Genomic DNA, 13,209 nt, shown 5'->3' on the forward strand with positions numbered 1-13,209 from the left:
GACTTACCTTCAGACATTTGTCTGTGTACATGCGGATGGATATGTGTGTGTGTGCGCACGTGAGTGTATACCTGTCCTTTTTTCCCCCTAAGGTAAGTCTTTCCGCTCCCGGGATTGGAATGACTCCTTGCCCTCTCCTTTAAAACCCACATCCTTTCGTCTTTCCCTAACCTTCCCTCTTTCCTGATGAAGCAACCGTTGGTTGTGAAAGCTTGAATTTTGTGTGTATGTAAGTGTTTATTAGCCTGCCAGCGCTTTCGTTTGGTAAGTCACATCATCTTTGTTTTTAGATATATTTTTCCCACGTGGAATGTTTCCCTCTATTTTTTTATATATATTACCCCATGACTTTTGTCTCCTCATTGTATGTATGCCATACTTATTGAGAAATAAATATTCTTTCAGTGTCATCAATTTTCTACATTAGGAACTATAGTGTAAAAATATCAATGAAAACACTCAAAACTCTGCTAGGTATAATTATTAAGTGATGTCTTTCCAGAGACAACCAAACAGTGAGAAATGTTCTGATTTACAACAGATTGATTAGGCCGCCTCCCCTCCCCCCTCCCATCCCCCCATCCCCTATTGGTTTTTCTTTTCTTGACAACTAGCTATGGTGTGAAACAAGTCAACAGGTTTACAAATAATAAGATACATTTTCTCCATAACAAAAAAAAAGGAATTTGTTTATGTTATATTAATCTTAATTCCCCCCCCCCCCCCTCCTCCTTGCACCATGAACATGGACCTGGCTGAGAGGGGGTGGCCATACTGTAGGTCCATTTACAATGAAGGGGTAACTGTGGAGACACCAGACAAACACGTAGTTTCTGAAGACGGGCAGCAGCCTTTTCAGTGGTTGGAGGGGTGACAACCTGGAAATTGACTTATTTGGCTTTATTACATTAGCCAATATGACCTTGCTGTGCTGTACTGTAAATGGCTGAAAGCAAGGAAAATTATGTCCATAATTTTTATTTTTACTGGGGGCATGCAGCTTTATCATATGGTTTAATGATGATGGGATCCTCTTTAAGTAAAATATCCCAGAGGTAAAGCAGTCCCCTATTCCAATTTCTGGGCAGGTACTACTCAGGATGTTGTCATAAGGAAAACAAAACCGGTATTCTTCTGGTTAGAGTGTTGAACGTTAGATGCCTTAATTGGGTCAGTACGTTAGAGAGTTCAAAAACAAAAATGGATACTTCCATAGTGGCGCACATTTTCATTCACTTCCGCCGATTCCACATAAATAGGCAATACAGTTGACATCAATGGTACCTTCCATGTCCATTCCTTTCTCCCCTCTCCACCCTATGTAATAGAGTTCCTAAAGGCCCAAACTAGAAAGGAAATTTGTCTTTCTCAAAAGAAATATCCTGGTTTTTGGCTTATAAAGTTCAGGAAATTCATGGAAAATCTAAATCCAGAATGTCAGTTGGGCCTTGAACAACCATCCTCCCAAATGCAAGTCAAGTGTGTTACCTCTGTGCCACTTAACATCTAAACAAGAACTTAAGTGAAAGGGAAAGAAATAGAAAGAGATATTCACAAGTGCACATGGTGCTCCTGTTGACACACACACACACACACATAATCAATCCTTGGAATAATGTAAAGTAAATTATATCTTCAGTTATGTAAAATGCAAGTTTTATTGGCTGGATACATAATATGTTGCCTTACCTTCATGGCTCCATAGAGAAGCATTGCACAACTTACGACCTCAAACACATTCATCATAAGGCTGATGATCAGCAGCGGATATGTATCTGAAAATAGTTAAAAACTTAAATGATTTTCTTGTTCCCAAAATATATATATATATATATATATATATATATATATATATATATATATATATATACAGGGCTATTACAAATGATTGAAGCGATTTCATAAATACACTGTAGCTCCATTCATTGACATATGGCCACGACACACTACAGATACGTAGAAAAACTCAAAGTTTTGTTCGACTGAAGCCGCACTTCAGGTTTCTGCCGCCAGAGCGCTCGAGAGCACAGTGAGACAAAATGGCGACAGGAGCCGAGAAAGCGTATGTCGTGCATGAAATGCACTCACATCAGTCAGTCATAACAGTGCAACGACACTTCAGGACGAAGTTCAACAAAGATCCACCAACTGCTAACTCCATTCAGTGATGGTATGTGCAGTTTAAAGCTTCTGGATGCCTTTAAGGGAAATCAACGGGTCGGCCTGCAGTGAGCGAAGAAACGGTTGAACGCGTGCGGGCAAGTCGACGAATAAAGCAAGCAGGGAGCTAAACGTACCACAGCTGACGGTTTGGAAAATCTTACGGAAAAGGCTAAAGCAGAAGCCTTACCATTTACAATTGCTACAAGCCCTGACACTCGGTGACAAAGTCAAACGCTTTGAATTTTCGGCGCAGTTGCAACAGCTCATGGAAGAGGATGCATTCAGTGCGAAACTTGTTTTCAGTGATGAAGCAACATTTTTTCTTAATGGTGAAGTGCACAGACACAATGTGCGAATCTGGGCGGTAGAGAATCCTCACGCATTCGTGCAGCAAATTCGCAATTCACCAAAAGTTAACATGTTTTGTGCAATCTCACGGTTTAAAGTTTACGGCCCCTTTTCCTTCTGCGAAAAAAACATTACAGGACACTTGTATCTGGACTTGCTGGAAAATTGGCTCATGCCACAACTGGAGACCGACAGCGCTGACTTCATCTTTCACAGGATGGTGCTCCACCGCACTTCCATCATGACGTTTGGCATTTCTTAAACAGAGATTGGAAAACCGATGGATCGGTCGTGCTGGAGATCATGATCAGCAATTCATGTCATGGCCTCCACGCTCTCCCCATGCGATTTCTTTCTGTGGTGTTATGTGAAAGATTCAGTGTTTAAACCTCCTCTACCAAGAAACGTGCCAGAACTGCGAGCTCGCATCAATGATGCTTTCTAACTCATTGATGGGGACATGCTGCGCCGAGTGTGGAAGGAACTTGATTATCGGCTTGATGTCTGCCGAATCACTAAAGGGGCACATATCAAACATCTGTGAGTGCCTAAAAGATCTTTGAGTTATTGTATGTGCATTCAAAGTATTGTGAAAATATCTCAAATAATAAAGTTATTGTAGAGCTGTGAAATCACTTCAATCATTTGTAATAACCCTGTATATATATGAATCTTATCTGCAAAGTGAAAACACAAGTTTAGTAAAAATAGGAAAAAAAATTTACATACAATAAACTCTTGATTATTGATGGGTAGATGATTGGCATTGTGGATTATCCATGGCCTATATCTCACACTTTTATTTGCAGCTGAGAATTTTTCTTTAACCTGGGAGTGATTGCAGGTGAGCAATAATCTCATATTGCAGAAAGAGTGTAGTAAATAATGTGCTGCTCAAACAGCCTCAAGCAATGCCCCATAAATGTTGCAGAAGATTGTCAGTGTTTTCTGTTCATGCTGAACAATGTCTGAAAAGCAAAAATGAGTTGTGTTGTGTTGTTATCGATACAGCAGAAACTGAAAATAGTACAAAAAGCTTGAAGAAGGCAGTATTGGTGTGCAAAATCTAGCATTGATTTATAATATATGTGAAACTGCAATGCAAGATATTCATAAAAACAACCATCAGTTAACATTTATCAAGGTGGAAGGCCACGAAAAGTCTTCAAAAACAGAACTAGAGAAAGTCATGTCGGAACAATTTCAACAGAAACAAGCAGAGTGCACACAAGTATTTGACTCAGTATGCGCCAACTGGGCCCCATTTTTCTTCAAAACTTTGTGGACTGAAGGGTATTTTAATGCATATTTCAGCTGGTTAACAAGATTTGAACAGAATCATGATATCTGGGCGATTGCTGTCCAAGGAGAAAAGTTAAGTGGGGATAATATGGCTGCTTCTGAATTTTGTAATGATTTCCAGGAGATTATAACATGAGAAAATTTTGACTGAGCAAATTTACACTGCAATAGAAACCACGTCATTTTAGAAGAGTCTACCAACAAAGACTTTAGCTTTTAAGACACAGAGTACCAGCTTATAAATCAAGCAAGAAAAGGATAACTGTGTTGTTTTATGCTGATGGTATGGGAATAAATGTAGGCTTGGTTGGGATCACACAAATATAGGCTTGATGTATTTCAAAAATAATTGCTGTGTGCCGCAAGGTCAACCTGCACGGGCTGTATTATTACTGGACAATGCACTATCACATCTAAACGAAAACATTCTGAAATTAGCTGACAGGATGATATTTGTAAAATATTTACCCCCCTTATGTGACAGCCTTAATCCAGCCAGTGGATCATGGTGTCATTGCTGCCCTGAAGAAAATTTGTGAAGGAAGTCTCCTACAAAAACTTATGGATGAGGGCAGCAATCTTCAAAAATTTTAGAAATAATTAACTGTGGCAGATATGTGTTGAAGGCATGCAAGAAGATAAAACAATCAACCACAGCAAAGTCACTGAAAAATATTAATTCCAAAATTTATGAACTAAGTAATTCCAATGATGGAGGAGAGTGCTCATTAGTAATGTTAGCTGCTGTTTTTGTAAGTACTCCAGCATGTGAAACAGTTGACAAAGAAACTATTTCTGAATGGTTTTGTGGTATCGGCTGCTATCTGATCAGCTGCAATTTCAAATACGCACGCCACCAGTCACACCACCATGTTTCCTGCAGTTGCCACTGTGGCGTGAGGGCACTGCCATGAACGATTGAGCTGCTGTCCGTGAGATATAAGTATCCCCTCTCTGGAGCTCCAGTGGTGGGTGTATTTAAGTTTGAATTTTCATGCACAGACCCCTTTTTGCGTGTTTGTCAGTTGAATAACATTTACAGACTTCCATAGCGGTAAGGGTTTGACATCTTCTGAACAGGCATTGCATTGAAGAGTGATAGATTTATAGTTATTTTGTATCTGTATGTATTTCTACATTCGAAGTTACTGTAGCAACTGATGCTGCCACTTCAGCTACAAATTTATGTATTATTTTTACTATTTAATATTAGATGTAGAATAAATTAATGTCTGAATTCTCTGTTTATGGACAGCATCTGTTTCACACTTCTGTATCCACTAAAGAACTACGCAGCATGCGTAGGAAGTCACAACAGGTTTGATGCCAACTGCACAGATCCATACCATTAGATGTCGAGTGACAGTGTTATTTTTCAGTGGATACAATGAAAATCAAAGGAAGTGACTGATAGCAATGAAGATGAGAACCTTCATCTAATTACAGAAACAGTAATCAGTCATGCATCAGCAGGTCAATAGGCCAAAGGCTTGTAGGTCTATCTGGAACAGCAAAAAGATGCTCCGCTTTAGGACAAGTTGGTGATGCATAAAATTTGTAGTGCAGTTTGTAACAGATAGGCTACCTCATTGATACAGAAATCAATGCAAGACTATTTTGTTTCGAAGTAGTGTAATCTAATGTGAAGTTGAATTGTACCGTTTTGTTTGTAAGTACCCTATTTTCACACACACTGTGATTATTACAATACAAATTATTATTAACATTAGTTAATTGATTTTAATTATGACATTCTAGTTAATTTTTGTTTTTGAACAATCCTAATACCTTAATGGTTACTATAATTGCGAATTATTTGTTGACTTCAATTATCCATGGTTTCAAGTCTCCCATCAACACCAATAATCAAGAGGTACTGTATATTTCTATGATTAGCAAAAATGTCGATTCTTCCCCTGTATAGTGCAGTAAAAAATGAAGAGACATGTTCTCAAACTAAATATTAAGTACTTTTCACCAAGCATCATTTATTTAATTTTGAATAAATATAACACATTCAGTTCAGCACATAAATACCAAAGATATCAATCATATATTTTCTAATTGGTCAGGAATTCAACAGTAGAACAAAGTGTTTAGCATTTCATTTCAGGAGGAACATGTAGCAGAGAATTTGATCTCAAGAAAACATGTTCTTGAACTTGCTGGAAGCTAGGTTCAGCAGTTATTGTACTTTTTTTTATTACTGGTCTATTTCCATTTTTTTGATGTTGGGTGACATTCTGGTAATGTAGATGCCTCAAATTTTAGGAGGAAACTTTTTGCTGGACAAAATCTTATCATATATGCATAATTACACAAATTCCTTGATGAAATTTTCTGCAAATAATCTGTAACAGTTCAATAGAAATAATAAAATACATAATTACAGCATTGTTCAAAAACAATTCTGTGTTATCCACAGACTTCAGTTATCCATAGTTTTCAAGTCCCCCCCATTACCACGGATAATCTAGAGTGAAGCATACAGATAGAGTTTTTCCTACTCATCCTGTCCAGAAAGTCTTCTCTGACCCGCAGTTCTGGGTGACTTTTCCAAAATCTGTACCTTTTCCTTTACCTCCCTAGACCTTTTCCTTCACCCCTCTTCCTTCCCCTTCAACCCTTCTGCTTGAGGAAGGAGCCACTGGTCCAAAATCTTGTCTAATTATAATGTCCTTTTAGGTGTGTGTTCTGCCGCCACTTGGTGAATAGATTTTTTATCTATCAAATCACATTATATTGTCAAAAACTGATTGTTTTTGTTGTTATAATAATTGTAACATTAGACAAATATTCTTACAAATATTCTTTCTTCTTGTACTTGATCTTGGCTCAAGATATGGCGTATTAGACACCAACAAAGATTTTCATTACCTTCTCAACCACAAAAGATTCCCAGTAGAATTAATATTTAAAACTGAATGGAACTTTATTCCTTTTAACATGTGAATTTTTATTTGAAAATGTGTAGATTATGTTTATGGAGATGTCATACATATTTTTCGCTGCTAAACCATTTCCTTTCCTTTTATATGATCAACACATACACACAGATGGATTATGCTCATAGTGTGTAAACTAATTTGTTGTATATTGATATCATATACTGCACATATTATCCATGCAACATGTTACTTACTACTTAGCAGGCATGACAGGAAATACTGAACAAATTTAGACACATGCTGATAGCTTCATAACAGCTCAGTGCAGGTCATATGAAACTAACAGAAATCCTCAGCAGAGAGGATTAGAAAGAGAGGCGGCATCATTCTTGCGAAACACTGCTAGCTAAGACAAAAATATCTGCTGCCACCATCATCTTTCTCAATGTGGTTTTCTCAATGTCTGAGGTGAACAATTGCTTTCTTCTTACGACAGGAAGAAGGCTGGTTATGGCCAAAGCCTATAACTTTTGGTTGACATTACATTCATCTTCACAGTGGAAAAATATTGTGACAACTTCACACATCATACATGCTATTTAACCAGGAAAGATGCCATAACTGATTTTCAAACACCAGAAAATGATACTTCACACCATAACATCAGCTTAAGCAAACACAAAACATTGAAAAATGAAACCATGTGAACACAGTAAGTGCCCAGCACCATTTCTGAAGCCTGAGCAATATTAGTAACAATTGGCTGTTTCAGAATATATTATTTGATAAAAAACAAAATAATGTAGCCTAACAATAACAATTAAGAAAATCCATGAATTGCACATCTTCTGTGTTTGATTCAACAAATTTTACATCAAAGATGTGTGTACTGCAACACTGTGCACACACTCATAAGCCACAAACTTGTATCTCAAGTACCACACACGACTGAGGTGCAGGAGGGAGGGTGTTGGAAGTGTGGTAGCCCGGCATGGGTGTGACAGCATCTTGAAAGAGAGGTTAGTGAATCAAAAAAACTTGTCACTTGAGCATGTCCTAGAAAGTTAAAATACAATAGCATGGGAGGGGCTTTCAATAAGTAGTGCAATACTTTTATTCTGGAAGCAGATTGGTTTTATTTTCCAATACACCATATTATTCCTCACTCTTTCCGCTACAAACCTTATTTTTCAACATAATCTCCATTTCACGTGACGGACTTACATCACTGGACCGATGACCTCAGCCGTTTGGTCCCTTCGGTATATTCACTTACATCACCTTACTGGGAGAGCCTATAACGCCTATGCTATACCACTCTACTGGTCGACGTAGGAGCCAACATCTTGCTGCACCGGTAACCTCCCCATCATCCGTGCACTGCTTCCTGCTGAATGCATCCTCCATTAGACCAAACACTTGGAAATCGCAAAGTGTGAGATCCAGGTTGTAGGGTGGATGAGGGAAAACAGTCCAACAAAGTTTTGCGAGCTCTCTGGAGTGTCCAGACTTCTATGAGGACTCGGCATTCGTGAAGAAGTTTGTTTGGATTTTTGTGGAAATGAACATACTTTCCTGAGGGTAGCGTAATACACTTCAGAGTCGATTGTTGCGATTGTTGCCCATGAGGGAAGGCATCGGACAGAACAACCCCTTCAGAGCCGCAGAAGACTGTTGTCACGATTATACTGTACGAGGATGTGCCACTGAACATTTTTTTCGGAGGAGAACTGACGTGGTGCTACTCCACGGATTGCTGTTTTGTTTCCGTTCGAAGTGACGAACCTGAGCTACTTCACTTCTGACTGTGTGTGACAAAAAATTGTCACAATCAGCCCCATAACCTGCAAGCATTCTGCACAGAAGGTTCTTTGTCGCTTTCTGTGACCGTCTGTTAGGCAGCGAGTAATCCAGTGGGCACACCCCTTTTAGAACCCCAACTGACGGACACTGTTCTCCGATGTGTTTGATTGTGATCTGTGGATCACTTCGAATGAGAGTGTCTGCACGTTTCAACACTGCAAAAGTCACGGCTGCATGTGGTTATTTGGCAAGTGGGAGATTGGACAGATTTGCGAGACCTCATTGCGGTGATGAGAGATGCCTTGTCCAACAATTAACTGTGCTTTTGTTTACTGCTGGTCTCTGTAGACATTCCGCAAGTGCCTATGAATATCTGTGATGCTCCGTCTTCCTGCTAAAACAAACTCAATGACAGTTCTCTGGCCCACATTACAGACGCCATTTTGAAGGGTATGTAACTACAGGGGCTGAAGTGGGAATATTTCATTATGTACCGCAACAAATTCCGCATTTTTTCACTCACTGTTCGCCAAGAAAAAAAAAAAGGTGTTGCATTACTTACTGAACACACCTCATATAAAGTTATTACACTGCTCTGCAAAAGTTACAGACAAGACAGATAAAGTAACATAACATTTTACTGTGTCAGAGGAAATGAATTAAAGTTAAGGAGCATATTGCCAGTGGTCTGCCAGTCATGCACAGAAATCTGGACGTCACACAGCGTGATTATGGTGCCAAATAGGGCTGGCCCCTCAACACGGGGCAGTTGAAGCGACATAGTGTGTGAATCGGCAATTAACTGTTAAGGTGGACTGTGGTAATGTTTCTCATTAGAATGTGGTCCGGGGACAACATATGGCAAGAACCATTGGGAAACTGGAAGAAAGGTGAAGTGTGATGAGTGTAGCATAGGAATTTGTTATTGTTCATAGTATTGTTTCACATTCGCAGGGAGTGTTTCAAACCACAGGCGGCAGCGCTGCCCAAAGAAGAGGACGTGGTTGACTACAGCAGTAGATGACCACTACAATGTACAACAGGCAGGAAGGGACTCACACGAAAGAGCGTGGGCAACAGCAACCATACTGAACAGGACTGCAAGGCCTGTAATCTCATGCACCACAGTGGCACAACGAATTACTGGGAGCGGCTCTTCGTCCGAGAACAAGTGCATCGTGTTCTGTTGACATCATCACGTTGGCGAAACAGTTTCCAAAGGTGCCAAGGGCGTGAAGACTGGACCAACAAGGAGTGCAGCCGCGTCCTCTTCTCGGATGAAAGTAGGTTCACTCTGAGTAGTGATTCCCGGCGCCATTCACATTGCCAATGCTGGGAACATGCACCCAGGAACATTGTCAAGCATAATCGTTTTTGTGGGCAAGGTAATATGGTATAGGGAGCCACTGGTCAACATTACTGAGTGACTGTATTCCTTCACCGTGTACGTCTTTACAGGGGCGGACCAAGACAGGTGGGACAGTGGACAGCACACTGGACAGCACACTGGACTCGAATTCGGGAGGACGATGGTTCAAACTTGCGTCCAGCCTCCCGATTTAGGTTTTCCGTGATTTCCCTAAATCGCTTCAGGCAAATGCCGGGATAGTTCCTTCCAAAGGGCACAGCCAACTTCCTTCCCTGTCCTTCCGCAATCTGGTGGGGCCGATGACCACACTGCTTGGTCCTCTTCCCCAAATCAAACGACCAACGTTATAGGGGTGCTTTCGTCCGTGATTTCATTTTATAATGATGGCAAATGCACGGCCGTATGGGCCAGATTAGATGGAGCAGTTTTGGAACGAGAGGATATTCAGCAAATGGACTGAACTGCCGTTCTCTGGACTTCAGTGTCACAGACCACGTGTGCGATGCATTGATGAGAGCACGTCCACATACCCCAAGGACCACGCAGCAGTTGTCAACAGAGCTAGTGGGGGAATGGAACGCCCGAACAAAAGAACTCGTTAGTAACCTTGTGGCCAGCATGGCAGCATGTTTCAGAGCAAGCAGTTCTGTCCACGGTGATAACACACCCTATAAGCACCATCTACCACCTTTTTAATGCCATTGGTGCCACCACATATCGCAATGACTCCAATGTAATTATTGTCTTTGAATAAAAGTGACATTTTTGTTCGTCCCATTGTGCCTGTCTCTCAGTTACCTTCTATGATATAATGCAGCGTTCTTTCTATGTATCGTTCAAGTTTCATCGAGACACATTATTTGACAGTGACACATCATTCGACAGTTACTTTCGTTCTTAAGTTTTGCACACTAATATATGCATGTAAGCTTCCCCATTTTTTCATTTGTAGTTCTGGCAACCAAAGAAAAGTTCTGAGTAGGTATTAAAATCCATGGAGAAGAAATAAAAACTTTGAGGTTCGCCGATGACATTTTAATTCTATCAGAGACAGCAAAGGACTTGGAAGAGCAGTTGAACGGAATGGACAGTGTCTTGAAAGGAGGATAAAAGATGAACATCAAGAAAGGCAAAACGAGGATAATGGAATGTAGTCGAATTAAATCGGGTAAAGCTGAAGGAATTAGATTAGGAAATGAGACACTTAAAGTAGCGAAGGAGTTTTGTTATTTGGGGAGCAAAATAACTGATGATGGTCGAAGTAGAGAGGATATAAAATGTGGACTGGCAATGGTAAGGAAAGTGTTTCTGAAGAAGAGAAATTTGTTAACATCGAGTATAGATTTAAGTGTCAGGAAGTCGTTTCTGAAAGTATTTGTATGGAGTGTAGCCATGTATGGAAGTGAAACATGGACGATAAATAGTTTGGACAAGAAGAGAATAGAAGCTTTCGAAATGTGGTGCAACAGAAGAATGCTGAAGATTAGATGGGTAAATCACATAACTAATGAGGAGGTATTGAATAGAATTGGGGAGAAGAGGAATTTGTGGCACAACTTGACTAGAAGAAGGGATCGGTTGGTAGGATATGTTCTGAGGCATCAAGGGATCACAAATTTAGTATTGGAGGGTAGCGTGGAGGGTAAAGATGAATACACTAAGCAGATTCAGAAGGATGTAGGTTGCAGTAGGTACTGGGAGATGAAGCAGCTTGCACAGGATAGAGTAGCATGGAGAGCTGCATCAAACCAGTCTGAGGACTGAAGACCACCACCACCACAAAAACAACATCTAGGCCCAGATAGGAGATAAGTTGTCACCCCACTCAGGAAAAGCGTTTTGCTAAAACCCGCGGGAAACCGTGTAGTAGAAGTAAGACAGTACTTATTGAACCACCCTCGTAACACTGTGTGCCGGGACTTACACATGATCTCCAGTGAGTTGAGGTACGGGCGGCGAAGCAGGTTGGCCTCTTCTGGGTCGAAGACGCGCTGGAGCGTCTGGTCGTTGGAGCCTCCCATGTAGTCGCCCGTCTGCCAGCGGTACGCCATCGTCGCCAGCTGGACCACGCTGGCGGCCTACGGCACACACACAAAACACACTGCACTCGGTACCACACTGCAGGTAACAGGGGGGGGGGGGGGGGGGGCGAGGGCCACACTGGTGCTCACATCTGGCCGAGGGCGTCGCTCTGTGAGCGGGGAGCGTCCATCTCCTTCAGTGCACCAGCCGTCTGAAGCTGTATGAGCAGGCGGGAGAGCAGAATGGAACGAGAGGCTAATCTTCTGTACCGCGAGATATCACATGACAGTTATGCAGAAAACTGTAACACTCCTCACAAACGAAAAGTACGAGGGTTGGAACTTTAATAGTGCTAGCTATTTATCCGAGCGGGATTAGCCGAGCGGTCTCAGGCGCTGCAGTCATGGACTGTGCGGCTTATCCCGGCGGAGGTTCGGGTCCTCCCTCGGACATGGGTGTCTGTGTTTATCCTTAGGATAATTTAGGTCACGTAGTGTGTAAGCTTAGGGACTGATGACCTTAGCAGTTAAGTCCCACAGGATTTCACACACATTTGAACATTTTTTTGCTATATGTACAAGAATATGGTAATTCCATGATGTATACAGAGCAAAGTTGGTGTCGTTGTAGCGTGGATCCTTTCGTATAATGACGGAATATGGCTGTGATTTGAAAATGACATGAAATAGAGATGTTACAAAAATGCTTGACAATGACGCTTAGTCGAAATTAGCGAATTATATATACGTCGCGTTACAGCCTACTAAGGACAATGTTTACGTATACTATAGCTCGAAATGGGTGACCGACATGTTAGACCCTCTTTCACTAGTGCATATTCTGTGCTCAGCAGACTTATGTCCGCACCCGTTAGCTGAGTGGAAGCCGGCACGGTAGCTCAGCGTGTTCGGTCAGAGAGCCGGTTGGCCTCTGCAATATAAAAACTGAGTGGAAGGATCAACAAACGAACTTGAACGGATGTCGTGTGACGTCCGCAACGACCATACACACACAAAAAAGTGGTCAGCGACCGCGTTCGATTACCGGCTGCGTCGGAGATTGTTTTCCCTCAGGGACTGGGTGCTGTGTTGTCTTAACCATCATCATTTCATCCACATCGACGAGCAAGTCGCCGAAGTGGCGTCAAATCGAAGGACTTTCACCCGGCGAACCGTCTACCCGACGGGAGGCCCTAGTCACACGACATTTACATTTTAGTAGACTGTTCATTGCATTCGAAAGATCCTGCAATTTTCTTCACGGTCATAGAAGAAGGCGGTGTTCCCAGCTGCTGACGGGCGTCCCGCTTCCCAC

At 41.4% G+C, this 13,209-nt stretch overlaps 1 protein-coding gene across 1 annotated transcript in view; it reads right to left on the reverse strand.

Annotated features, from left to right (window-relative positions):
* The window catches only part of LOC124550961 (lysosomal-associated transmembrane protein 4B-like), a 226,160-nt gene that overhangs the window by 22,510 nt on the left and 190,441 nt on the right, over positions 1–13,209 (reverse strand). The window contains exons 3-4 of the mRNA XM_047125777.1: positions 11,798–11,951; positions 1,690–1,775 (exon numbers count right to left, since the gene is read on the reverse strand). Coding sequence (XP_046981733.1) covers positions 1,690–1,775; positions 11,798–11,951 — 240 coding nt within the window. The remainder of the gene's footprint in view (positions 1–1,689; positions 1,776–11,797; positions 11,952–13,209) is intronic.

This window comes from Schistocerca americana, chromosome 9 (genome assembly GCF_021461395.2).
Source record: "Schistocerca americana isolate TAMUIC-IGC-003095 chromosome 9, iqSchAmer2.1, whole genome shotgun sequence".
Lineage (NCBI taxonomy): Eukaryota > Metazoa > Arthropoda > Insecta > Orthoptera > Acrididae > Schistocerca > Schistocerca americana.